Below are 27069 nucleotides of genomic sequence, written 5' to 3'. Positions count from 1 at the left end.
GAAAATATTGATTATGTGCTTCTAAAAGATATATTATTGGTTTTTCTTCTGGTTGAAGATTTAATTTTCATCATTTCTTATATGTGAATATTTTTTCCTTCGTTCATTTATTTGCGAAGTCTTTTTCAAACCCATTAATAAAATGATAATGTTTTTGATTCCAAGCATTGCATGTCAAACCTTTTTTAAAGAAGTGTATGCACCCACCAATAAAAAGAGAACATTTGTGATTCATGCATGTGTGGATGATTTTCGCTTGTAGACCATAAAGTATGGTCCATGTAATATGTGTTGTATACTACTAATATTTACAATCACTAGCATGTTTTATTATAGTCTTTGAAAAATAAAATTGATTTACCTCTTTTTTTTTCTTTTTTTTTTTTTGTAGATTTACATTGCTGTTGCTGGTGAGTACAATATTTTCATGCAGGGTGATCTTGAAATCTGAGCACAATAACATGCATCTTTGATATATCACATGCACTCATCTTCAAGTGTGAGAGGTGTGCCTCATGTGACAGGTACTCTGATCACCATTCATGTGTGCTTATCTTAGGTGAAGTTGTCCATACATTTTTGATTGTCACATATGTTGGTGCAAACCATTTTTTTCCGATGCAAATAAGAAAAAAATTTAATTGATGTTCACCTGAAATTTGGGTCTTATTTTGTTATTGATATTTTGGGCATACGATATATAAGATCTTAGTACTTTTGGGTCTAGCCCTTTCGTATGCTCAAAAAAAAAAAAAAAAATACACGTGTAACAATCTCTTTTCCACACTCATTTTATGTGTGCATTGATAGACATCATGTTGCTTCAACAAATATTAAAATACTTTTTTGTTGTATATTAATAATATTTACAATTTCTAACACAAATTATGTTATTTGTAACCTGCACTGGATCTTAAGCCACGAGCCTGAGGAAGCATGCGTTATCTGTAACGGTGTAACCTAACGAGCTTGCCGTCGATCTCACGCTCGGTCCCCCGCATCACCGTCTGTTGTGGGTAGCGCTCGCTGAACCCCTTCCCACATGATCAACGCCCAGAAGCTTCTTCCGCCCTTTACCAGACCAAGGCCCGTAGAGCGAGGTAGTGAGCGAGCGAGAGAGAAGAAGAAAGCCTCCAAACCCCACAGCGATGGTGGCGACGAATCTCAAATCGGAGACCATGGCTCTAACGGAGAGGAGAGCGTCGATGGAGGCTGAGATGAATGCGATCATCGAGTCTCTCTGCGGTCCTGGCGGTCCTGGAATCTCTGGCAACCTCGTCGATCGTGAGGCAAGCTCTCCCTCCCTTCCCACCAACTCCTCAACAGAAGTTTTAATCTCATTTTATAGCCTCGGATCGATTGAATCCTTAAAACATCCAATAGAAAAATCTCTCTTTTCCCCCGGTGCTTCAGGGATTCCCGAGGTCAGATATCGACATTCCGGCCATTCGATCTCAGCGTGCTCGACTTGCCGGTATGCCTATGTTTATTTTTTTTGATGATTCTATTCTCATTGGAAGTTTGTCGTGGGAACCCGAACATGAATCCTGTTCTTTAATTTTCTTGCATTTGTTTTCTTTGCTGTCTTTTCTCCATCCTTGTCGTAATAGTGTTCATCGAGGTGTTCAGTAATGGGGGCCTATGGTAAGACATCGGATCATCTAACCCTCGGGGTTTGGGGATGAGTGAAACATGGAGGTACGAGTAAATACTGGATAGGGTATTCAGTCGCCTCCTTATGGTAGTGGAAGTGGAAATTCGCTAGTTGGATATATCTGCAGCGACAACGTTTCATGATTAACTGGAACAGGTAAGGGGAACCTAGGGGAAAGTTCTTAACTTAGAATCGTAATGGACTGATGCCAGGATGAACCAAGATATTGGTTCATCTTGTTCCAGACATTAGACAGCTGATCCAATGGAGTAAAACCATATGTGACTAAAACATGGCATGTCGGGGAGAAGTTGTTTGATTGGGGAGAGAGATTTCACCAATGTAGGATACAAGCTTGCTCAAGATATATCACCCTCCATATTCTACTTTGGGAGGATTCTTTGATCGGGGACTTCCCCGATTAAGTTAGATCCTCCTCCCACCCTCACTGCCGGATTTCTCACCTCTGGCTATATATGAGGCTATTCCAGCGGCAACTTGTCCATGATTTCAATCAGGCCCTAAAAGTATATCCTATCAATAAAATTGTTTCTTTGCAAATGTTGAGATATGCTAATATTTTGGCCAATGTTATAATATTCAAAGATATCAAAATCGAGCTGATGTAGTGAAAACAAATTTGAAAATTTCTTTTGTGCATTGATTCTTAGTATTCAATAATTGTAAAACTTGTAGAACTATAAAATTTCTATTTTATTGGTCAAGATTCCAGGGTATATCAGTTTATATGAGCCCATATACCAAGAATTGGTATTTTGTATTTATCAAATTGGTTAGTGCAGAATACTGACATAATCCATTGATCTAGATGGTTGCGTTTTAGTTGCATAAACTTATAGTGGGAAGCGAAGTTAGATCTCCAATTTTGGCTGTTTTGTAGGTTTACAGCAAGAAACTAAGATCACCTCTTGTCGATTGTTTGTAGATTTTACAGCAAGCAACTAAAATCACCTTGACCTAGAATTTCGCACTAAAACTTGGTCTTGTCTATACTATCTGTATATACTAAAAGATTGTTGGAGGGTCCTTTGGGTCTGTCAAATTTGCCCATAAGTGGAATGCTACCATGATAATATGTAAATCTATATTACTTGATGACAACTAACATGGATACTTTAGGACATAACATTATGTGGATGGAATTGTAATCAAAATTCTAATTCTTGTCATCTCTCCCTCCCTTGAAATTTTATTTAACCAGCTAGATTCCTGATATCTATGGTCTCTCCCTCCTTTTGCCCCCATTTTTTCATCTAACTTCCAAAATCCCTATCATATCCCCAAATAATCTCTGTATCTCTTCTAGTTCTCCTCATCTTTATTGCCAAAATCTGCATGTGATTAAGAAGGAGCATAGGTAATGGGGCAAAAATTGTGTCTCAAATGTTAAGTGGGTTGCAAGCTACGGAATTTTATAAACTTCATCAAAAGAAAGTCAAACTGATGGTGCATGTCTGAAGTCCAAACAGGCTTCCATTTCCGACTGCTGTTGAAGAGCAAGATTGTAGATGCATGATGAGCAAGATTGTAGTTAGCTAACATGCATTGTATATATGGCATAAAGGCCATCTTGGTTGTATTATTTTGCATAAGAACATAAAATTGGAAGGGTTTGAAATAATTCAATGAATGCAGCTCTCATGTTTTTCTTGTAATTTTCCACTATCCAATATATATTACCAGTATATATATTAGAGCAAGGACGCCTGGACAGATAATTGAAGATATTATTTATCAGCAGAGGTTTACGGATCTGGTGATGATATGATGCAACAGAGATACTAGATACTGTAGCATGTTGTTCAAAATGCCATACAATTTTGATTTCATTCTGTTTTCTATCTCATTATAGCTTTTGTTGTGTTAAGACAAGCAATTCTGTGACTATGAATGGGATTTCATTTTCTTTAGACCATATTTTGAGGTTATTTCTTTCTAATGCATATGACATGATGTTGTATAGATAATTGAATAAGGACACAGTATCTGTCCTTGTTCATGAAGAAGCATATGGTATGTTATCACGAGTGACTCTGGTGAGTATCAAGGAAGAAGGCTATAGCAATGTGTCACCCATATGTTATCTATTTATTTATATATAGGGACAAACTTGGGTAAGGTCGATCGGATTTGGACTTAGATCTGATCAGATCAAAACTAGACAATGGGGGCCTTACATCGATGATCCAAGTCGTTGGATGTGATCTACCACCTCAAAATTGCCTATACATAAAAAATTATATGATTTGAAGACCCATAGTTTATGCATCAAGTAATCAAAAAATACATCTAATTCAATTTTATCTAGGCTGTTTAATTTTTGACTACTTGATGCATAGGCTAGGGGTCTTCAAATCATATGATTTTTTGTGTGCAAGCAGTTTTGAGATAGTAGATTATATTCAATGGCTTGGATCATTAATGTAGGGCCCTTATTATAGAGTTTTGATCTGTCCGAATCTGAGTCCAAATCCGATCGATCTGATTCTAGCCTGGCTCTCTCTCTCTCTCTCTCTCTCTCTCTCTCTCTCTCTATATATATATATATATATATATATATATATATATATATATATATATATATATATATATATGACTTTGTAATGGCATTTCTGCATTAGAAAAAGATGAATATTATGTATATGCTGCTCATTCATGTTTTCCTCCATGACAGCATTGCGCAATGATCACAAGGATATCACTGAAAAAATAGAAAAGAATCTACAAGTTTTGCACTCAGTAAGAGCAGCTAAAGTTGCACCATTGCCCTCAAAAGATTCAGGTATACAAACAGATAAATGCTGCTTAATGCATATGCAATTTAGCTTTAGGCATTTAAAGTAGTCATCCAGGTTCACATTGATATGATTTCAATTAATTATGGCTGTTTATTTGGTCGCTGTTTGTAGTTCTGTACTGTGTCTGGTTTGCTTCAGTGTTCGACCAGGTTAAACACACTTTAACATAGTTAATATATACAATCTGCATCTTAAGGCATCTCCAATCAGTCAGCCTTATCCTGTTTTTTTGATCCTCAACAGAGTTTGAGAACATTTCATGATTACCTCTCTACTCAATATTAACCCTGTTGCATATTCATGTTTTGTTCCTGACCTGAGTCAAATTTAGCATTGTAAGTGGCTTTCTTCGAGAACTGGAAGACCAGGTGGTGGAAAGTAAAATCCAAACTAGTTATCCTTAAGTTAAAGCTCCTAGAAAGCATTCTCAGCAATTTCCTTAACTTTAAAAGAGTCTGAATGTAGTGGAGAAGAACATACTTTGGTGCCAGTCATGTTCATTTTTGAGGCAATATTGAAACCATAGGGTGATATTGAAACGTAAGCCTGTTTTATAAGCTAAAAGTTTATGAATAGGGTTGGCTAATCAAGATTCTATTGGCATTGGTGCAGATACATCAGTTTATGTTCATGAAAGTACATCTCAAGATTCTTCTATGGGTGAGGAACCTATTGTTAGGATTCCTTTTGCTATGATTGACGAAATAGCTGATGACTCACCAGCAGCAGAAGATGGATTGCAGCTTGGCGATGAGATCTTAAAGTTTGGGAATGTGGAAATTGGTGGTGAATTGCAATCAAGGCTCGTTTTAGAAGCACAGTCTAACCAGGGCCATCCAATATCTATGGTGATCATAAGGCAGGGTTCGGTAATGAATTTGAGTGTGACACCTAGGCCATGGCATGGCCGTGGACTGCTGGGGTATGTAGACTTTCCTTTGCTCCTTACCTGTTCATGCTTTCCCTCTTCATGAACACTTTGCTCTGTGAATTGCTTATAAGTCTTGTCAGAAACTTGATTTTCCTAACAGTGCTTATCCTTATCCATTTCCTGCAAGGAAATTATTGCATGACTTTTAGATATCTTTCTTCGACACCATGAACTATGTTTACCATGCTTTTTTAACATTTGTTACATCCCTTATATCTAATAATTCTATTGAGCCAGCAGTAATTCTTACTTGCTGAACTCAAGGTTTTGCTAATAGCAGTTGAGTACTCTTGCAATAATAGATTGTACATGCACTCTTGGTTCAGTCATTGCAAGGTATGGTGGTTTGAATTTCTAATCCGGATAAGGCCCTCTGCCAATTTCTAGAAAGTTTAGCAATGCAATAGACCTCTCAACAGAGTTTGGGTTTTATTAATGATAAAGTGCCAACTTAATGTAGATTTTATGCCCAAGGCTGACAATTTCTACTACAAATATTAAAAGCTCAGCAGGAGCCATCAATGCTAGATGCTCTACCACTGACATCATTACTGCAGGGAATTAGATCGTAAGTTCAACCTGCTAGATGATGCAGAGTCATAGTTTTTTTTTTTTGTCCTCCTGATTGAAGTTTGTCGACCTAGATTAGTAAAAGGTTTAACTTGTCCATTGGTGGAGAATTTGACATTTAAATGAAAATTAATCAAGGAAGATATGAGATTGTGAGCCTGTTTCATCTTATCACGATTTGGCATTTGTTAAATGAAGATTTTCACGAGTATATGGCTTAGCATTGGAAACTTTTATCTTGGTGTCGCATCTTCTCCAAATTCTTTTTGCTACTAGATCTTATGTACCCCTATTCTGATTATTTTCATTGCTATCATTGTCGATCCATTTCAAACTTAATTTATGTCCCAGTAATTTATAATTTATCCAGTCTATGCTATGTTGCCTTACCTTCATTATTTAGAAACATCAACCCAATTTCTGTCATTAGCCATTTGTGGCTATGGGTTCAATGCATTTCACAAGAACTGTCCATTCAAGCTCAACATTTCCCACTTGCCAGAGACTTCTGGGATGCTTTGTACACAATGCCTGTGGAGAAATAAGTGCTGAAGCCTCACTAGGTCCCTCCCTCTGTGTCTTTGTGCACGCGTGCACGTGTTCCTTCCCTTTCAGGCACTAACTGGATGCATTTAGGCTGAGTCACGCCTGGCCTAGTCTCCGTTGAGTGTAAACTCTGTCCCATGCCAGGTCCAAGCCCGGCTAAAAGACAACTCCAGCCTTGGTCTGGGAACCAGCCGTCCTGTATATAATTTGGCAACAAATAAATCAGGTTGGGCCCTCAACTTCCTTCTTTGCAATTTATATGCCATCTTTATTGCGCTTGGTAGTTATTGGACCACTCTTGTTATAGTAAAATCTTTATCATGTCAGCGAAATGATTCTGATCCTTAGGTCCATCAATTTATCCTGTTCTTTTGTGGTGTGCCTGAGCTGTTTTTTCATTCATCCTCCCTGCCTCTTTAGAGGAGCATGATAGGAATGCCACTAGCCAGGTATTCATCCATGTACCTTATGAACATTGTCTTGTTAACAGGTAGGGGTCTCTATATCACTCCCAACAAGCACTAGATCATGGATTATGACAGGAAAAGATCCTGGTGATCTAATGATGTTGGTCCTTATGACCTATCCTTGTGATCTTATTTTACGCAATTAAGAATATTGTGGAGGATTACTATTAAGGTCCGTTCTTTTGCGGATAAATATCATGGAAAAGTTGGTCAATTTTATCATTGACCAATTTATCCATATTCTCATGTTTTTCAAGATGAATAAGTTACTTTCTATGGATAGCACTTATCCATGAAATTACAGGAAAATCTTATCCATCTAGGAGGTGGCTAAATCATTCTCATCAGATAGTAAAATAGGCATTCAATGTTATTCCTAAAATGCTCTATCTTCATTTTCAATGCCTCCATCATTCTATATCCAATAATTCAGTCATCCACTTTCTCCAAACCTAAAAAAGCATAAAGAGTATTATAGAAAATATTGATAAATTTTAGTAACTTATCCAGAAAAATAGTAATGCAAAAGAACATGGATAATAGATTTTAAATCCATTTTTCCATCCGTAAAAGAATATGAATAAATTATTTTTTAGTATAAATGTTGTTTGAAAAATATTTATCTAGAAAAATATAGATTCTTAGATAAATTTTTTATCTATAAAAGAACAGCCCTTAAAGAAATTGGAAGTTTTTTGGTTTGAAAATTGTTAAGAAACAAGAATCACCATTTGTCATAATGCACCGGGGGCAATAATGTAGATCGGAGCTGAAAGCGTTAGGAGTTTCATTGATTTTAATGATTTATACATTTTAAATTAATCACTAATATAAAAGAGAAAAATTGATGTTTGTATCTATTATTGGTGCCTGTTGTTGAGCCAACTTTCCACTCCATTATTTTCTGCATCTCATTGTAGTCGTTTGAAGACCTGTAAAGCTTGTGATTATCTCTTTACATCTGAGAAATTTATGCTCAAAATCGTTTGTTGTTTACTTCTCTGTATGAGTTTTGCAGATGCCATTTCCGGATCCTATGATGTTTCTTCATTTGCGAGAACAGCAAGACTGTGGACTTTGCTGCTGTTTACACTGATATGTGGCTATATCGAGTTGGGCGGTTTTCTCCATCGTTTGCATTTTTCTCGTCAGCTGATGGCACTACTCATGTTTTGTATGATGTTCAGATTTATTGGTAGTGTTTGAACTAAATAAACTTAGCAAAACTTCTTCCGAAATCTGATGTGTGGCAAAACTTGTGCAATGATACTGCTTCAAATTGACCTGATGTTATGAGAAGGGGCATTCCATGTGTATTTTAGATACTTGATACAATTGTTTGCACTTCTAATATCGGCTTGGACAGGTGCCCTTGGATGTCAGACTGGTGACGTTCTCTTGTTCATGGGCATGAGATATTATCCCTACTTTTTCGAGTACATCCTGCAGAATCAGGATAACTGTTGGGTAAATGTTTGGTCAGGATATTATTTCTCAAAATTTTTTCGGTATTGCGTAATACAGTAGGAAGAAAGAAGAAACAAAATATAAAATAACTAAAATATGTGGATCAATCACAAAAGAGTTCGTCTCCACGAGATATGCAAACTTCACTATGAAAAATAAATTTTATAAGGGGAGATTTTATCTTCAACTTTTATATATTCAATTTTTTTCTACAGAATCTTTGAACTCCTGAAGCGATCGCTATCCGTTATTCAGGAGTCTTGCTCTTTCTTTCACAGTCACACGGTTCTCTTTCTTCTCTCGATTTTTGATTTTTATGTCGTACACGCATCAAGCGTCCTTGCATCACCTCTTGCATGAAAGATCGAGCACCACTCCTGTTCACGGGTGTTCTCAACGGTGGAAAACCAAAACCACACTCTAAATCTACTGTTCCCATGTAACAGGCCTTTTAAAGGACTTAATCCTGTGTTAGAAACTAATTAGGATTTTTAATCAAGGCAAAAAATCATTTTGGACCATTTGATCATGATCGGGAGCTCCTTGGGCTGTCCAATCGTGCTTCGGTCTATTGAATAGTATCGTGGACCGTGAAAAATGGCTGCAAAATACCCATGCGGTGGATCGGGGTACGGGCCTAGGCATGGCGCTTGGGCTCGGGCCGGCCCGCACGCTTGGGCCGGGTCACGCGCCTGGGCCGCGCACCCCGTGCCGGGCCCGCGTGCTGCCGCACGTTGGGCGATGTCCCGCCTCCTGCGGTCGCATCGCCGTCACTCCATCGGCCCGTCGGTGGTCCTCCGCCGCCTCGGATTGCGTATCGATTTCAAAAGCACGTATCTTCTCCATTCGAGCTTCATTTGGGATGATCTTGGTCTCGTTTGACTCTGTTTTTCACCGCGAACCTCGCTGTAGGCTCAATATGGATCGAATCTTGAGGCATCAAATCCTAACAATCTCCACCTCGACTCGATATTCGGCCTCCTCCTAACTCTGAGAGCTTCTAGATCTTCTCGCCCCCATTTCTTGGGGCAATCGCTTGCTGATCATGGATGGGCAAACATGGGAGTCGAGCCAGACCACTCGATCCCATCTTCATTGTATGCTGTGCTCCTCTTGATCTGAGACTTGCTCGGGGCATTGTTTTGCGGCAATAGGAATCTCACCTTGCGATGTCGCCTCTCGTCCTCCCGAATCTCTTTTCTCGTGCCCAATCCACCTTCACCTGGAGCTCCACCTCGCTTTGGGCTCCATCTGGCTCCAGAAGCTCCACCTCGCACTGGGCTCTCTGCTAGGTAATAATATCCTCTGCTCCCCTTCTTCTCCTCCAGCACAATCCTATCGCCGCAAAGCACTTTCAGGATTCCTCCACCAGCTACTGTCCTGTAGCCTCTCAAATACAGTCTGCTAAGTGAGATAAGATTTTGTCTGAAATCGGATATGTATCGGACCTCCTCCAATCTCCTCACTGTACCATTATGTGTCCTCTAACTGATCGTCCCAATACCTCTGATCATACAGCTTGATCCATTCGGAGATATACAGTGCCCTCACTGTTCTCCAGGGAGTCAAACTGTTTCTCTCTGCAACATACATGATAAGGGCATGCAGAATCTAATATTCACTGTTGGAAAAAAGTAGATACCTCGTCAGATATCTCCAGGACATCTTTATCTGAATCGTTGCCGACCGTCGCTACAGCAGCCACCGTCCGATTTTTGAGTTGAGGGCAATCTCTGGTTAGATGCCCCAACTCCTCACACTGGCAACACCTGGCTTTGCTCAAGTTCCTCCTGGAATTGGACCGCTCTTCTCACGATCTCTTGTCGCTCCATCTACCACCTCCTGCTCCTCCAGAAACCACCAAAGCTGAGCTACCACCACCTGAGCTCAAAACCGGATTCTCCCTCCTGAGAACCTCGTTTTGGAGTATCACTGTGGTGACCTCATCCATCTTGATGATGCTCTTCCCCACTAGAAGAGCAGTCACCAAGGACTCGTAAGAAGGGGGAAGCGACGCTAGCAAAACCAGCACCCTGGTCTTCTCCTCAACATTCTCACCAATGCTGAGGAGGTCGGTGAGGATCTTCTGGAAGTAGCTTAGATGCTCCTGCATGCTCTGTCCCTCAACCATCTGCAGCTAGTAAAACTGTCTCCAGAGGAAAAGAGTGTTGGTGAGAGACTTCGCCATGTACAACTCCTCGAGCTTCGACCACAGCACCGTCGGAGAGGTCTCGCTCAATATATGGATCACCACCTCATCCGCTAGGTACATGCGGATAGTATTCACCGCCTGCATTTGTAGCCGTCTCCAATCCTGCACCTCCATGGTGGTTGGCTTCTCCTCGTACAAGAGAGTATCGATCAACCCCTGTTGGATGAGCACGTCCTTCACCTTTGCCTGTCACAAGGAGAAATTGCTCTTACCATCAAATTTGTTGATCTCCATCTTGATTGTTCCTGTCTTCTCCATCTTTAGTCTTGCTCACCACCGCTGCAATCTGCGTCCTTATACTGCCTCACTTTAATACCATTTGTTGGGTGGATGTTTGGTCAGGATACTACCTTCCAAGATTTTTTCGGTATTGCGCGATGCAGCAGGAAGAAAGAAGAAACAAAACAAAAAATAATCAAAATACGTGGATCAGCTACAAAAGGGCTCGTCTCCACGGGGTATGCAAACTTCACTATGAAAAAAAATTTTTACAAGAAGAGATCTCACCCTCAACCTTCGTACATCCAATTTCTCTCTAACATAAAGTTCTCCTCACAAAAGCTCTATCTCTTGGAAGATCCCTTTGAACCCCTGAAGCGATCGTTATTCGCTATCCAGAAGCCCTGCTCCTTGTCTCACAGTCACGTGGCTCTCTCTCTTCTCTCGATCCCTGATCTTCATGCCGTACATGCACTAGTTATCCTTGCGTCACCTCTCGCGTGAAAGACCGAGCACCACTCCTGTTCGCGGGTGCTCTCAGCGGCGAAAAACCAAAACCACACTCCAAATCCACTATTCCCAAGTGTACAGGCCTTTTAAAGGGCTTAATCCCGTGTTAGAAATTGATTAGGACTCAAGGCAAAAAATCATTTCAGACCGTTGGATCATGATCGGGAGCTCCTTAGGTCATTCGATCGTGCTTCGATCCACGAAATAATATCATGGACCGCAAAAAATGACTGAAAAATGCCCATACGGTCCACGCACTGGGCCATGGACCATCCGGTTCACGATGGATTGAGGTACAGGCCCAGGCGCGATGCCTGAGCCTGGGCTGGCCAGCCCACGTGGGCCTGGGCCGTGCCCGCATCGGGTGCCTGGGCCTGGACCGCACCCCACGCGTGCGCCTGGGCTAGGCCATGCGCTCCACACCGTGCCCGCACGCTGTCGCGCGCTGGGCGGCATTCCGCCTCTTACGGCCGCACCGCCGCCGCTCCGTCGGCCTGCCTCCGGCTGCTGGCGGTCCTCCGTCATCTCGGATTGCGTACCGACTTTAAAAGTACGTATCTTTTCCGTCCGAGTTTTGTTTGGGATGATCTTGGTCTCGTTGGACTCCATTTTTCGTCGCGAACCTCATTGTGGGCTCAATGTAGATCGAATCTCGAGGCATTAAATCTTAATAATAATTTTTTTATTTTAAATTTTTGCATACCACGTGGTCAACGAGGCAAAACTCCCTTCTTTTCTCTCTCTCTCTCTCTCTCTCTCTCTCTCTTTAATATAAAGTGCAGCAATCTTTTCTGAGCGTGATCACGAGGACTCTTATTTTATTGAGTGAATGTCCGATGGGGAGAGTAATCAGTGTAATTTTTTTCTCATCACATTCGAGGGGAGACTTCGAGACGGATGAATATGCCACCTTCACTTCCATCTCAGTATATGGTCGATCAGAAATTGCATCTGTTCTCATCCGCACAAATATCAGAAATAAATTTCTTCATTTAATCGATTATGCATGATCTCGAATCTGTGACGTGCAGAGCAGATGTCAAGGCCTGTTTCGCACAGGTTACCAGCAGTGGTGCGAAACTCCCTTCTTCAAGGAAAGGGAAGATCCCTAACAAAGTTTGACGGGCGTGTGCATTTTGTAGCTCACGCGCATATTTTGCTGGCAGATATTTTATTTTAACAAATTTGTGTAACACTTAAAATAGGAATGATGAGTCTTTTGCCCGCTGAGTTTGGTTATAAAATTTTATATAATCCATGCTTGGGTCTTTACAAGTTATCAAAGGATGGTTTGTTCCCGTTCATGCATGGTGTGTGTGTGTGTGTGTGTGTGTGTTGTCGTTCTTGATTTGGCACAAGTTGACTCTTTATATTATTTATCGTTCATATTTATATGATACATGTGCTTGCAGAATGATACAGTTTTGAGTAAATGCCATGGGTCGTGCATTTGACATTGAAAATTTCTGCAATAAATTGATGTCTTGTGAAGGACTAGATTGCAATTCCGAAAAGAATGAATTTAAAGGTTAGGGGCACATGCTTTAAATTTTGTATGTATTATTAGGAATAATTATCTTCACCACCTGAAGCCCTTGAGAAACTAAGAGGCTCAACAAGTTAAGGGGTTGTTTGGTAAGGAAAGATTATTCCATGATCAAAGATGATGTGGAAAGAGATAATGAGATCATTGTATTAGATTGCATAATGATGATTCTATGTGATAGTGATTCTAAATTACCATAATTTTCTAAATCACTTTGGTACGAAGGATGGATTGAAGAAAATTTGGATCGAGGAGGAAGGATCGATGGAAAATTTATTTATTTTCTCATATGTTTAGTAAAATATGAAAGAATGAGTAGAAATAATTTCTTTCTCTATTTGATATAAAAAAAATGAGAGAAAAGATGGATGATATTTGTACTTAACTATTCTTTGATAAGAATATTACTATTATCAATTTATAATATTTATTATATTAAAAAAATAAATAATATATAAACTTGTAACTTTTATAATTCGTAATTAATAAAAAATTATAAAAATATTTAATTTAATATATGATTTTATAAATTAATTATTTAAATAACTAATTGATTTATAATTTAGTTTATATAATTAATTAATATTATACAAATGGTTAATTAAGAATAGTAAATATAAATAGAGAAATAGAAGATAATTTTAATTATTTAATTATAATTATAAAAATTATATATTAAAATTAAAATAATTAATAATAAAATTTAATACTATATAATTAATAGTATATATAAAAATATATAAAAATAATATGAATGAAAAATGAAGGAGTATTATAGTGTTGTCGAAAAAAATTTAATGAGGAGTAATTTTTCAATACAAAAATTTATCCTTCAATGTTTCATCCATCCTTTCTTCATCCTCCCAATTTGAGAGGATGCAAACTAGCGAGGCAAGATAGATGGATAATTTTTTTTTTCATCCATCATTTCTATAATTTTTAAAACTAAATGATGGATAGAAGCCATCCATCCTTCCAACCTCATCCATCCACCTTCTTATGACCTCAATCAAATATAGGATTAATGATGAGATATCCATACTTGAGGTCGGGTATCCAAGCATAGTAATCTTGAGCTAAAATTCGAGGATAAAAATATCTCTCAATCTAATGAAACCATTAATATATCAATATACCATTATATATTTGATCAATATTATATATATTATATGATAGTGATATTATATATAATACATTTTTGATATATTATATTATAATATATTATGAATCATAGTATTGTCATATTACTATTTAATGATAATTTTAAATTATAGTAGAAATATGTTATTTTACTTTATATTTATATAATAAAATTATTTAGTATATTACTTCTATTTATCTTATTTTGCTAATCAAAATAAATATTAATATTAAAAATAATATATTAAAGGATAAATAAATATTGATTCTATAATAATAATAAATATGTTTTATAGGATTAATAATTTATAGCACTAATAAATATGTTTTTACTAAAGATATTAATCAAGATATTTATATTTTATTATAATATATTTGATATGATTAATAAATATATTTTTATAAAATATATCAGGAATAGTTTTGTTATTATATGGTCGGAAATTCAGGATTTTTATGGAATACTAAATCTATTACCCGTGGATATCTATGGAATACTAGGATATCAACTGTTGTGATATTAGATCATCAAATTACCTTTGAATAAGAATCATCAATAATTTAAGATCATCTTGATGATTCCATTTGGATTATCAAGCAGCACCTAAGATCAGTATAATAGCTGTTGAAGGATCCAACCCTAATTTGGTTTTTTTTTCTGTTTTTTACTCATTTATGGACTCGGCGGCTTATTTGGGGCACCCAATCCATCGGCTGCTAAAAGTTACCCGGAAGTTGCGTGATGTATTCCACGTATGCTGTGATTTAAATAGCACTCTAAGTACGTGAGATGAGATCCCGGTCTAACTTTTCAATAATTAAGCCTTAAAATCTCATCAATTTCTGTAGGTACGGAGAGAACGGGCCTACTGGTTCGTCTGTCTGAAGGATTTGGATTTAGGACAAAGACATATCATACGTAGGATTTATCGTGTCTCTCCACTTTGGAAGGCAGGTTAAAATTTGCTGTTTTACTGCTATCCTTTTTGTCGAGTCTCTCCGTTGGTTCCATTAAAACTTTCCAATGCATCACCGAAAACAAAAATTTTGCGGCACATCCTGTCGGCTGTTAGTCGGTGCTCGTAGCGGGTCTAAGTTTCGAAAAAGGCCCATGTAGCATGATATTTTTTCGTTACGTTACGGCGTGCGACAAAAAAATTTTTTTTTTTCATCGATTTTATATAAAAATTAATCATCACGGATGGTGACGTGCAGTTCTGCACGGCCCACAGTGCACAAAGAATTTCGCTTTTCGCCAGTAACCCATAGGGAAATACTGGACAATGGACTTTGCTTGACATTTTACCGTTCGTAAAATTAAATAAGCCTTTTTTTTAAAAAAAAAAAAATTCCAGATATCCCGTCAGTTAAAGTGTTGTATTCTAAGGGCACCAACGCATTATTTTACCACTAGTGTCCATTATTTTTTTTGTTTTCATGCCTGATAAACAATCATTATAACAGCCAAGTCTTGTTATCAGGAAATCCAAAACATAGGTGGACTGAAAAAATAGTGGCCATTTTTTTTTATTTTAATAGTAAAATAAAGATTTCGGAGGTAGGGTTGCAAGTTGAGGGGATTGGATTGTGGGCTAATCCCAGCCCAACCTAGCCGATTCGTCTCTCAGAACTTGTCCTAACTCATCTTGGTCTCAGGTTCGGAATTCTCAAATCCAATCTCCTCTAAACTAAGTTCAGGTTAGTTGGTGGTTACTGGGATTGGGCCATGTTAATCAGGTTAGACTGAATTGAATAAAAATTTAACATAATAAAATGTTAGGATGGTTTTGTTGGTTTGAGGTCACAATTATTCATCGATATAAATAAAAGAACTTACGAGATTAAGGAAGCATATAACCCATTGAAAGATAAATATATGCTGATTATATTATTTATTTATTTATTTTTTATTTGTATATTGAATTTGGATGAGTTTCTTTAAATTGGATTAGGTCAAGTTAGGTTGGGTTGGTTAGGGTCAACTTAGGTTGAAGGTTAATCTTAACATGATCTATCCCAAGATCAAGTTGGGATTTTTTGTTTAGTGTGGCTTGAAATATGATATGACGTAGTTTATTATCTGATTCAACTATTTTGAGGAGACAATCCGAGTATATTTTTTATGGAGTTTGTGGTGGCAGTGAAGAGTTTGAGTCGCACAGTCAAGTTTGGAGAGCCCACCATCGACCTTTTATGGGGAATGTGAGGCGCACCCCTAAAGATACGGACCCCGTATATTTTTGAATTTTAGTTGATTTGTTTAAGCATTTTGGTCTTTTCTCATTAATTTAAGATTTGATGGATATATATTGTAATTATGTCTTTTGTTATTTGAGTAGCTGCATATTATAGAGATTGTTTTGTTCATTCTCTTTATGCTCCATCTTTTGATATAGGAAAATTTTTTTCCATCTTTGCTCATGATGTAGGCTAAAGGTCAAATTAAGTAAATATCTATGTTTTATTTTTTCTATGTAATTGTTTGTTGTTATTTTAGATTTCATATTAATTAACAGATAATTTTACAATATTTTTGAGTTCTAATCTAGTCTAAATTTATAAAACGTTAACCAAACTCTATCCAATGAGTGAGTCGAATTGAACCCAACCTAAGTCACACCCCTATTTTGAGGGGGTCCTATTATTTAGAGATATTGGTACTAAGTTGGGCTAAGGCTTCATGTGCTCTACGTTTAGGATGAAGCTTATCTTTGGTGCATTTATTTTAGCAAAATTCTTTGAACATCGCCTGCAGTATTAAAAATCTGATGTGGAGCGCATCGCTTTGTTCAATTGGACTACGTGACCATCACTTTTCAACATGCATTTAATGTTTACTTAATATTTATAGTTCTACTTTTTCGTTTGAAATTTTAGATGACGAAAATATCCCTTTCCTTATGATTTTCTGCATAGGATGTCATAATTTTTTTACAGAATGTCATAAAGAGGAAAGGATATTTTTGTTATTTAAAAATTCATGGCATCGAAATTTTTTAATGACAAAAATATCATTCTTTTTTTATGACATCCTTTGCAAAAAATCATAATTTCAATGCAGGATGCTATAACATTGGCACAGGATGTCATAATTTTTTTAAAAGAAAAGAGATATTTTTATCATCTAAAATTTCAAACGAAAAAGTAGAACTACGGATATTAAATGTATATTAGAAAGTGGTGGCTACGTAGCTCAATAAGATGAAGCGATGCACTCCACATTGGATTTTCTACATCGCAGGCGGTGCACAAAAAATTTCTCTTTATTTTATTCCATATATTCACAATTCCTCTATTCAATAATTCCATCATTCTTTTTATCTCATAGTTGCACATTGTAATCTTTTATGGGATTTTTTTCCCTCTGTAATTTTGCATGAATTTTGAGAGCCACCTTTTTGCTATCTTCTGATTCCTATGTTAAACTATTGTCGTTTCCAATGTTTTGATCTCCAAAGCATTATGTGCCTTAATGCTTCCCTCTTTTTCTTTTCAAAAAAAAAAAAAAAAAAGAAAAGAAAAAAAACCAACAACAACAACAAAGGTGCCGCATTTTTTATTTAAATCCATAACTTTTTTTTCCGGTGCACATACTGAAGAGAGTGGTGCAAGCTTGCTGCCTCAATCTCATTGGGTAACAGACACTTTCCCTAGGATTTCATGGCGTCCCCCTTTTGACATTCCCTGCACCTGGTTTAATAAGGCATATGCGCTTGGAGAGCACCATCTTATTTCAGGACGGATCCCCTTGTTTCATTTCTCATTTTTAATCCTTCTTCGGTGTGAAGATACGTTACAAGTGGCAGTGTGCCTCCTTTTACATGGGGGGGAAAAAAAAGTTACAGGGGTGTGACCAATCCGAGAGCAGGAAAAGCCTCTCCAGGCCCTTTTCATATCATATATTTCCTTCTATATATAATGTAATTCCAAGGTGGTTTTTTGGGTAAGGTAACTCCCTGGCTTTTCGAACCATGTTCCAACTTTTAGGACCTGAAATTAGACTTGCTTGTGGCCTCTTAGTTTTCTAAGAATCCACCATTTTTTTTTTTTTTTTGATAGTTACGATTTATTTAACCAATCTAGAATAAATACGTCTGCAGGAATCAGCACACAAAATATTAAAAAATTAGTAGAAGCATCTGATAAAATATCCATAAAGTAGATCCAATATGATTAGCTGCATGTCACCATCTAATTTACTGCACAATCTTGATGGACAAGGCTTTTCAACTTCCTCCTCAAGGTAAGGAGAATTTTCCAAACCACTGATTTAAATCCTGGATAGTCTTAACAAGCCATAAAACTTTCCCTTAATTAAAGATATATCCGGCTAAACCATATCATATTTTCCCAAAATTAATTGCGTCGAGGCGACTCTACCCCTGGTAGCTCTGGTTGGTACGAACGACAAGAAGGAAACATGGTAGTTCAGCCATGCCTTATCAATGACCTCTGAAATCACCCAAAAATTCAGACCTCGGACCATATTCCACCACACTCATAGAATTGCAGCCGTAATGTCAGGTATTCATCATAAGCTTCCAATCTTTTCTTTCGTTTTCATCTTTTCTTTTTTTTTTTTTTTTTGCAAAGAAAGAAATGTAAGTTTCCAAGCTTATGCCTAATGGAAGTAAGCTTTCAACGCATCTAACTCAAGCTGCAAAAAGCAGTTAAGAGTTAGATCAATAATTGATATGTCAAAATACTGGTAAGTGGTCGTTATCTGGAATTGGAAAGGCTACTGGTTATCCCATCACCAATGAAACGAAGGAGAAGAAATCATTGAAAGCTTTATGATTTTAGTATGAATTCTTGGGTCCGTCCACACTCATTTTTCAGTGAAGCTTACATGCATAGGCCAATGGTAGATTTGGGTTTGTTGGTCGATACTTATATCCAACTGGACCTAATCCACTTTTCTAAGAAGTGATACATGATAGGGTTGGAGAGTCAAGGGTAGGTTTGGAACCCAACCACCATTAGACCCACCTCGTACTTGTTAATGAAATCTAATCGTCGTCTACCCAACCTGCCTACTGTGAGGCCTGTGCTTAGGTCCCACATCTTTCCATTTTCGATGCCTTACACTACTCCAGGGTTGGATAGGTCTATCTTTCCAGTCCTGTACGAAGTCTGAATATATCACTTATCTAAAACCAAGTAGCCAAGCCCAATTGGTATAAACAACAGTAATGAACAATGATTATATATGGACATCCAAGTTGATGGAGATTAAAGTTGGATAGGGAGGATTTTGTAGAGTTGAATTCTAGATGGTTTAGTTGATTCCATAATGAAAGGAGTATTATGGATTCATGATCCAATGATCAGGAACGTCCTTCCCCCACCCATTTAAAGAAAAAAGGAAAAGCGAAAAAAAAAAAAAAAAATCACATGATGGTCCAGTATTTGAGAGTTCCTGTTAGAATTAGTTCTTGGCAATTTGTGTTGCAACATATAAATTTTGAGGATTGGTTTCTTTTCTTTAGATAAGAAATTAAGCTCGAGTTAAAATGAGGTGCGTGGAATGTGAAGCATCCGACAGAACAATTAATCAGCTTTTTTCTGGTTAGTGAATGAAATTAGCTCAAAAAAGCAACTTTGGAATATGTTTTTGGTCCTCCCCCCCTCTCTCTCTCTCAGCTCTCTCTCTCGCTCTCTGTCTGTCTCTCTTATTTTCTAGATAGAGGAAACTTCTACACAAATTAAATGAATCAAGTTTAGATGATGGGATGCACCTTCTATTAATTACTTGAATGTAAGATCTCCTTCAAAATGGAGGGCGTGATTACAGCTCCTGGTTTTGTTTCAACGGCAGGATGCTGTTCCAATGACAGGATGTGGTTCCAATCACCGAGTTCACTCTATGGGATAGCATATTGACAAACAATTGTATAAAGAAAAGAAAACTTCTAAATATATAACGTAGTACAAGGAGTATCATTATGTTTTTGAGAAGATATAAAAATGCTGCTGCCTAAAGAACTAAACGGAAAAAACAAAGAATTCTTGGACCCCTGCAACAAAACAAAAAGACCAGCAGGCAAATGGCGGTTTGGTGGCCTCCTCCTCCCTTGTCTTCGCCCAAGGAATTGGGGCTGGTACTGGCAGTTCGATTGAAGAGAGATAGATATAGGTTACATCTGATAATGAAAGATAACATGGATGACAAATAAAAGTATCCAAGAAGCAGAATTTTCAGCTGTGAGAGAGAGGAATTCGGAGCCATTGACTCGTAGCTGAACAAGTTGGTATTAGCACAAATGCTCTCTACCTGCCCCAACAATAATAACTTCCAAAAAACCAAAAAACAAAGAGGAGAGCTCAAAGGGGATTAGAAAATCATAACCAAATAGCCGACGGGTCCCACCAATGGACCATATACGCTTCGTCCAGGTCTCAGGACATTATCGGAAAAGGAAAGGGAAGATAACGACACCGAAAACAGATACGGTTCCCACAGATTGGACACGCGATTATCCAGTAACCCATACGTGTCACGTGATTCCTCAGCTCGGGCTAGTTTTTGGGGCTCTTTCCTGTCGCTGTAAGCATTTTCGTGAAAGAAAAAGCAAGGATAAAAGACGTTGCCGAACCTCCCACTTACTTCGTCCACGAGCGATAGAAGCCGGTAACGGCTAGCTGCTTCATGGAGTGGCGGTATCCGTAATAAAATCAAATGCTTTTGGAGAAATTAATTGATATAAAATAAGAAAATACGAAGAGAAGATTCCAGGGATCGTGCTAAGCAGGCGCGAACGGCATGACCGCCTCCCGACAGAGCCACCGGCTACAGCCGGTCGCCCACCTCATCCAACCTGGATCTCCCGGTAACTCCTTTTCAAATTAAAATCCCAAAATCCACGCTCTGTCACTCGCCCATCTTGTTCTTCTCTCTGTGTGTCGCTCGCTGGGATCGCCGGCTCGCCGTTTCCCGTATCCTCCACCTTCTTCAAGGCTCGGATCGGAGGGTTCTCGCCACCTTCTAGGGTTTCAGGAACTCGATTTTGGCGCGCGCCGGTGGATTCTAGGGTTTTGGAGCAGTTCTTGATGCCATGGAGGGGCTTCGCGGAGGCGTGGAGATATTGGAAGGTGGAAATTTGGGAAGGCGAGAGTTTGGGTTCGTTCTTTGAGTCGTATTGGGCAATGCTGGATGAAATCTCAGCTCTTTCTAGGGTTTTTCCACTGGATGGGAAGTGGAGACGTTTCCAAACCCTAGTTGCTGTTCGATGTGGAGCTTAGGGTTTCATCTGTGTCGGTTTGAGCAGTGGATGGATTTCGGAGCCTTCACCATTGGTTTCATGTGTGGTTTGGTTCGAAGGAAGAGAGATTCATGACGCTTCTTTTGGAGAAAAGGAATCTGGGGACAGAGAGAGGAGTTTGAGCTAGGACCTTTGAATCAAGCCCTAGGCATGTTAAAAATTGGAGAAAATAAGAGATCTTTGTGAGCATTTGGGCTGAGATCGGAGGATAAGCGAGTAGTTTCTCCAATGTCCGGTGCCCCGAAGGTCCGGTCCGTGAACGTGGAGGATGCTGAGGTGAGGCCAATCCTTGGGCCCGCTGGAAATAAAGCAAGGTTGGCAGGTACGGCTCGGAAGCCTGCTTTGAAGCCTGTGCGGAAGGTGGAGAGAGCAGAGGCTGGGGCAACAGAGGAGAAGAAGGCCTCCCCGCGAGCAGTTGATTCGCCACCTCTAACACCAACTTTAAGTGCTTCCTCGGTTCTACGGAGGCACGAGCTGCTTATCCGCTCCAATTTGTCGCTCAATGCTTCTTGCTCCTCGGATGCTTCCACTGATTCTTTCTGCAGCCGGGCGTCCACGGGGAGGATTGGGAGGCTGAGTCTCACTAGTCGCCGAAGGCAGAGCATTCCCAAGCCAGAAAAGATTTCCGTGAAGCTGGAAAAGATTGTTCCTGATGGTGTCTCATTGCCTTCGCCAGAAATTGTGCAGGGAAAGAGGAGGTGTGCATGGGTGACAGCAAATGCTGGTGAGTTCTTTATTTTGGTCATTGTGAAATACATAAACTTTGTGTTGGGAAACGAAGTATTCTTTTTGTTCCTTGAGTGGCTTGTGTTGTGTGTCTCTTGTAATTATAATAATTATGTGGAAGTACGTATAAACATTTCACGAGTTAATTTCTACATAACTTTTTCATACTGTGTGGAAACAAATGTTGCAATTAGCACTTTTTGCAATCTTGAAGTATTGTCACATAAACTCTCGGTCGGTGTTCCTTTTACTCTCTTAACTTAAAGCTGTCCTCGTCTTCCCCCCACCCCCCTCTTTCTTTCTCTCCTCTTTCACAAATTGTAATTTTGGGGACTCATTAATTTACTTGGAAAGATATTTTGTTGTGGGTGGGAATCTATGGTAGCTTGGTTCATTGATATGGTGGCAAGTTCATGTATCTTGGTGCATTTATATGGTGGCAAGTTCATGGATGCATTAAAAATGTTAGAGTATATTTTTAGGAGTGCTTCTATCATTTAAAATTTGAGTGTTAAAAGAGTAGCGCCCCCCCAACCCTGTATTTTCTGCATAGGTTGCTTTCATCAGTGCATTTGAGCTTACAGTCTTGTAGATGGCTGATGCATCCGGTGTACAAGCCAGCCTGGCCTATGATCAGGCCAATGGATCTTTCAAGTTCATGGTCAAATTTCTCAACAGTAATGTCTGGCAATTTGAGTCCACTTATCAAGTAAAATAAAAGCTAAATTATTGGCCAAGTTTTCCATTTTTTAATTTAAATGGATCCAAAATTTATAATAAACCCTTTATGCCAAGAACTTGGAGCATCGTATGCATCTTTTAGTACTTCACCGAATCACTGTAACATCTCTGCATACGTGAAATGAGAATGGAGGGGGCACCCAATGTCTTTTTCTTCTGTTTTTGCTGTGACATTGTGTTTACAATTGGAATAGTGATTCCTTCTCCATATTGAGCAATTCCAAGCATTTTTTATCTATCAACCTCCATATTATCATCCAGATTATCTGCTTGTTCTTTAAGGTGTGGTGTGACTTTATCTCCCCACATGAGCTGAACCTATTTATCATTTCGTAATAATGCATATAAAATTTCTTCATTGGCTAGTGATTTAGTTTTTCAATGGATGCTGGCTCTCGCTTGGTGCTCAGCAGCGGGTATTTGAGGTTGCATATTGCTCGTGTTATTTTCTTGCTCACATTGCATCTGGCCTGTTATTCTCTTCTTGCGGCATCATATTCTTTCTTAATAAGATTCAGAAAATGGACATAAGCCTATCTCAAGGAGGTGTTTAATTCAATAACAAAAAACCTTTCGGTGTACCAGGTCTCTTTGTTTATGCATCAGGCATATGTAGACCTTGGCTGCATCTTTTAGATCAGGAATCTGCAATAACTATGCCGCCAAGATGATTTCTTGTTAACTGCTTGAGCATGAATTTCATAGTAAAACTTGAACTTTGTAATCATAGGTTCTAGGTGCAATCCTCCTCCTAAAAGCCCAACCTAATGCCAGTATTCTAGGATGAGTTCAAGTGATAACTGATATGTGTTCTAGGGATGTTGTATTAAGATATTTCTAACAGAAAAGATAAAACTATTGTAACCTTTTTGCTTTTTTATTTATTGCATTTTCTTGATTCTGATATGATTTCTTAACATTCCATATAATAGAGAGAGATAGATCATAAATGACATCTCTTGCATCAACAACACCAAAGGGATATTAGTTGAATGGAATTGGGATGTAGATGGAAAATAGTGAAATAGAGACATTTTGAAGTTCTGTACTAAGGATTGTTAGCCTGTTTAGGTCATCTGACACACATAATTTGGAACGACACTACCTCATTAACATTTAGAAAAACAAATTTACAAAAAAATAAGATATCTTTTCTCTCTGTTTATATTACTTTTTGTTTAAATGATCATCGCATGTCATGAAGTGAGGCCTGACAGTTGCAAAAGAGGATCTCCAGGGAGAACATGAGAGCGACCAGCAATTTACATGATTTGCTTTTATATTAAAAGTTCTATTTCTGCTTCATTTACTGTATCTGAGTGTTTTTCTAAAGCAGGTGCTGTGAAATGGGCTAGAGTTAGAAGCTTTTGTTTGGTTTTAATATATAGTTTATCCCTTTTTTTGCTTCATGATAAGTCAGACTGCATTGGCATCTGTTTTGTGTTCTCTGATGTTTTAATACATTGTAGATGAGTTTTGCGAATGCTTGCATGGACTAAGGTTGTGGATGAAGTGTTACTGGAACTGGTCTCCTTGCAACCACCCTCTCCTGGATTTTGTTGTCAGAATATGTGACATCAGTTATGTTGTTTTGTCGAGGGCCAGGCCCTACTCTAAACATTGGATAATTCACCACCACAGTTTTCATGACTCCTTCGATCTCCTTATACCAAGTACTGATATTCTCCAATTGGCATATCTATAAAACTTATTGGGAGAAGGTATTTGCTTAACTACGTCAAAGTCAGGCACTCCCTGTTGGCTGAAAGTTTACATACTTTGGTGGTAATTTGGTCATGGCACATGTCATTGATGAAAACAACCTATAAGTGGCTAGAACAGTAGAATTGTGTTATTATTTTGAGTGTTCTGCTATAAAACTTTATTGCTTCATGCTTTTGCAGCCAGGTTAAAAATTTATAAGAACATAATAAAGTTAGCAATATTGCATAAATAAAATGTTGGATCATATACAATCTAAGGTGATCATAACTAAGTTTGGTTAAGGTGGTGATGGTCACTAAGAAAAAAAACGTTCAGTAAATTGGAAGGCATAGGAGCTACATCATTTAAGGCAATGCCGCCAAGTATGTATGTATAATTCAGTATACTAGACAGTGTAGGAGCTGCATTATTTAGTGTAGTGTGAATATGGGTTAGATTGTCTGGTGGAGAGATTCATTAAGCCTACCCTCACTAATGTTGATGGTTATGTTGCTTTATTTGCCTTTTCCCTTGATGCACTATATTTATGTTGTTTCTATTCACTGGTAGTGCTTTTGCTGTTAATTTCTTCCACTTCTCAGCCTTAAAAATTGTTAATGGTCTGGTCAGATATAATGAATTCTTTCTTGTCAATGTTCATTTGTAGCTTGTTCTGTGCTGTCGTTCTTAAAAATATTCTTGGTTTATCTGTTATAACAGATCCTTGTTATGCTGCCTTTCATGATGAAGAGTGGGGAGTCCCAGTACATGATGATAAGTATGCAATCTCAACTCTAATCTTACTTTGCTTGGACAGCAAGAAGTTGATATTTATTTGTTTGTCAGATCACAGAAACTGATCTTTGGTGCCTAAACATGTCAAAAATATATACAGGAAACTGTTTGAGCTGCTAGTACTATCAGGTGCATTGGCTGAACTTGCATGGCCTGCAATTCTCAGCAAGAGACATATATTTAGGTAACTCTTGCCTCTGGTATGAGACCCTATTGAATTTCTTTTCAAGCATATGATCTTACTATCTTCTTGGACATACCTTTTCACAGGGAGGTTTTCATGGATTTTGACCCAGAATTGGTTTCTAAATTAAATGAGAAGAAGCTTATTGCACCAGGAAGCACTGCCAGCTCGCTTTTATCAGAGCCAAAGCTGCGCGTCATCATTGAAAATGCTCGCCAAATACTCAAGGTTGATTCCTCTTTCTTTTCTTTTTTGTTTTTTTTCACTATTCTTATCGTTGTAATTGTGTCAACCAATTATATACTTATTTGGGTACGTGGGATTATTCCTGCCTGCATTAATGCAAACTACTTTGGGATGAGCCACTGATTTGTTTGTATTTTTCTTCTACGGTATGTGCATTGATTAATTGCAGAACTCATTGTATAATTATCGAGAAAGTAACATGATGTATAGTGACTATTTATGGTCTATCTTCATAAGTATGCCATTTGACAATAGGAACCGGTCCAGTTTCAAGTAGTCCTTTTATTCTGCTTTGGTACAAATTGATGACAGTGACTTTTGATTCTGCTGGCATAGATCATAGAGGAGTTTGGATCGTTCAATAGATACTGCTGGAGCTTTGTGAACCAGAAGCCCATCGTGAGCAGATTTCGCTACCCACATCAAGTCCCGGTAAAGACTCCAAAGGCAGATGTTATGAGCAAAGACTTGGTGCGAAGGGGTTTCCGGAGTGTCAGCCCAACGGTCATCTACTCCTTCATGCAGGCCTCAGGGATAACCAATGACCACCTCATCCGTTGTTACAGATTCGAGGAATGTGTAGCAGCTGCTACATCGGTAGATGGGGATGGAGGCAATGCTATCAGGGCTAATCATAAGGTGGAGGAGAATATGAAGGCAGCCGAGAAGGTGGGGAATGTGGACTTGGATTTGTCTGGAACTGTGGATGGACTGAGCATCTCATAGCAAATGGGGGCAGGGTATTGGGTGGCTCTGGAGCTTATAATATTTTTGTACAATTAGACTGGCTGGTGGCTTGCCCTTGCTAGGGAATGAGATGGTCCTTCGTGTAGATATTTGTGAATTTTATGCAATCTTGGTTTGTAGATGTCATTGGTGTTGTGAGAGGAAGTATACATGTACTCTTATTTGTAGTTTTTGTTGTTGCTGTTGTTCTGGGGCGGGGTGAGATTCTTTAAACAATCGGAGGGCTCAGTGTTACCTGCAAAGTGGGTATGGCAAGTCAAGCTATTTGACGGTTTTCGGTGCTATTGAATGAAGGTCAGAAAAGTAGAACAGAACTTGCTGATATATTTGTTCACCTAATTGATTCTAGGGGCGGTTGGCCTGTTGCAATCTCTTCTGCCGTGAATGACCATTTGGTGATTGGAGTAAGGATGAATGGAGCTGGATTCCTTGGTAAGGTAAGGCTGAAATTAAGATAGACATTAATCAAGAGAATGTCATAGTCCTCTAGATATCGAAAGGATTCGATATGACTATTTTATGTTGACCTGGCGCGCCAAACAGGCGAGTGTGCAACCAAATCTTGGAAATGAGATCACAGGGC

The 27069-nt window shown here is 38.4% G+C and overlaps 2 protein-coding genes across 2 annotated transcripts; both read left to right on the top strand.

Annotated features, from left to right (window-relative positions):
• The first annotated feature begins 1057 nt into the window (after window positions 1-1057).
• LOC105060179 (uncharacterized) lies at window positions 1058-8312 on the top strand. The gene is made up of 5 exons (XM_010943788.4): window positions 1058-1289; window positions 1414-1474; window positions 4350-4457; window positions 5086-5395; window positions 8006-8312. The coding sequence occupies exons 1-5, from the start codon at window positions 1149-1151 to the stop codon at window positions 8025-8027; spliced, it is 642 nt and encodes a 213-aa protein (XP_010942090.1). The 5' UTR covers window positions 1058-1148; the 3' UTR covers window positions 8028-8312.
• A 12632-nt stretch (window positions 8313-20944) lies between these two features.
• On the top strand, window positions 20945-26653 carry LOC105060180 (uncharacterized). The gene is made up of 5 exons (XM_010943789.3): window positions 20945-22067; window positions 25235-25292; window positions 25410-25493; window positions 25580-25721; window positions 26076-26653. The coding sequence occupies exons 1-5, from the start codon at window positions 21572-21574 to the stop codon at window positions 26463-26465; spliced, it is 1170 nt and encodes a 389-aa protein (XP_010942091.1). The 5' UTR covers window positions 20945-21571; the 3' UTR covers window positions 26466-26653.
• Window positions 26654-27069: the final 416 nt, after the last annotated feature.

The sequence above is a fragment of the Elaeis guineensis genome, chromosome 1 (assembly GCF_000442705.2).
Source record: "Elaeis guineensis isolate ETL-2024a chromosome 1, EG11, whole genome shotgun sequence".
In the NCBI taxonomy this organism is placed as follows: domain Eukaryota; kingdom Viridiplantae; phylum Streptophyta; class Magnoliopsida; order Arecales; family Arecaceae; genus Elaeis; species Elaeis guineensis.
The sequence above is the reverse complement of the archived record's forward strand: the minus strand, read 5'-3'. Positions and strand labels throughout refer to the sequence as shown.

Excerpts from the sequence above, each read along its gene's own strand:
- LOC105060179 (XM_010943788.4), top strand. The coding sequence starts at position 1,149 with ATGGTGGCGACGAATCTCAAATCGGAGACCATGGCTCTAACGGAGAGG. Across the intron at positions 1,475-4,349 it reads TCAGCGTGCTCGACTTGCCG|CATTGCGCAATGATCACAAG; the intron begins GTATGCCTATGT and ends CCTCCATGACAG. Across the intron at positions 4,458-5,085 it reads ATTGCCCTCAAAAGATTCAG|ATACATCAGTTTATGTTCAT; the intron begins GTATACAAACAG and ends GCATTGGTGCAG.
- LOC105060180 (XM_010943789.3), top strand. The coding sequence starts at position 21,572 with ATGTCCGGTGCCCCGAAGGTCCGGTCCGTGAACGTGGAGGATGCTGAG. Across the intron at positions 22,068-25,234 it reads ATGGGTGACAGCAAATGCTG|ATCCTTGTTATGCTGCCTTT; the intron begins GTGAGTTCTTTA and ends CTGTTATAACAG. Across the intron at positions 25,293-25,409 it reads GTCCCAGTACATGATGATAA|GAAACTGTTTGAGCTGCTAG; the intron begins GTATGCAATCTC and ends AAATATATACAG.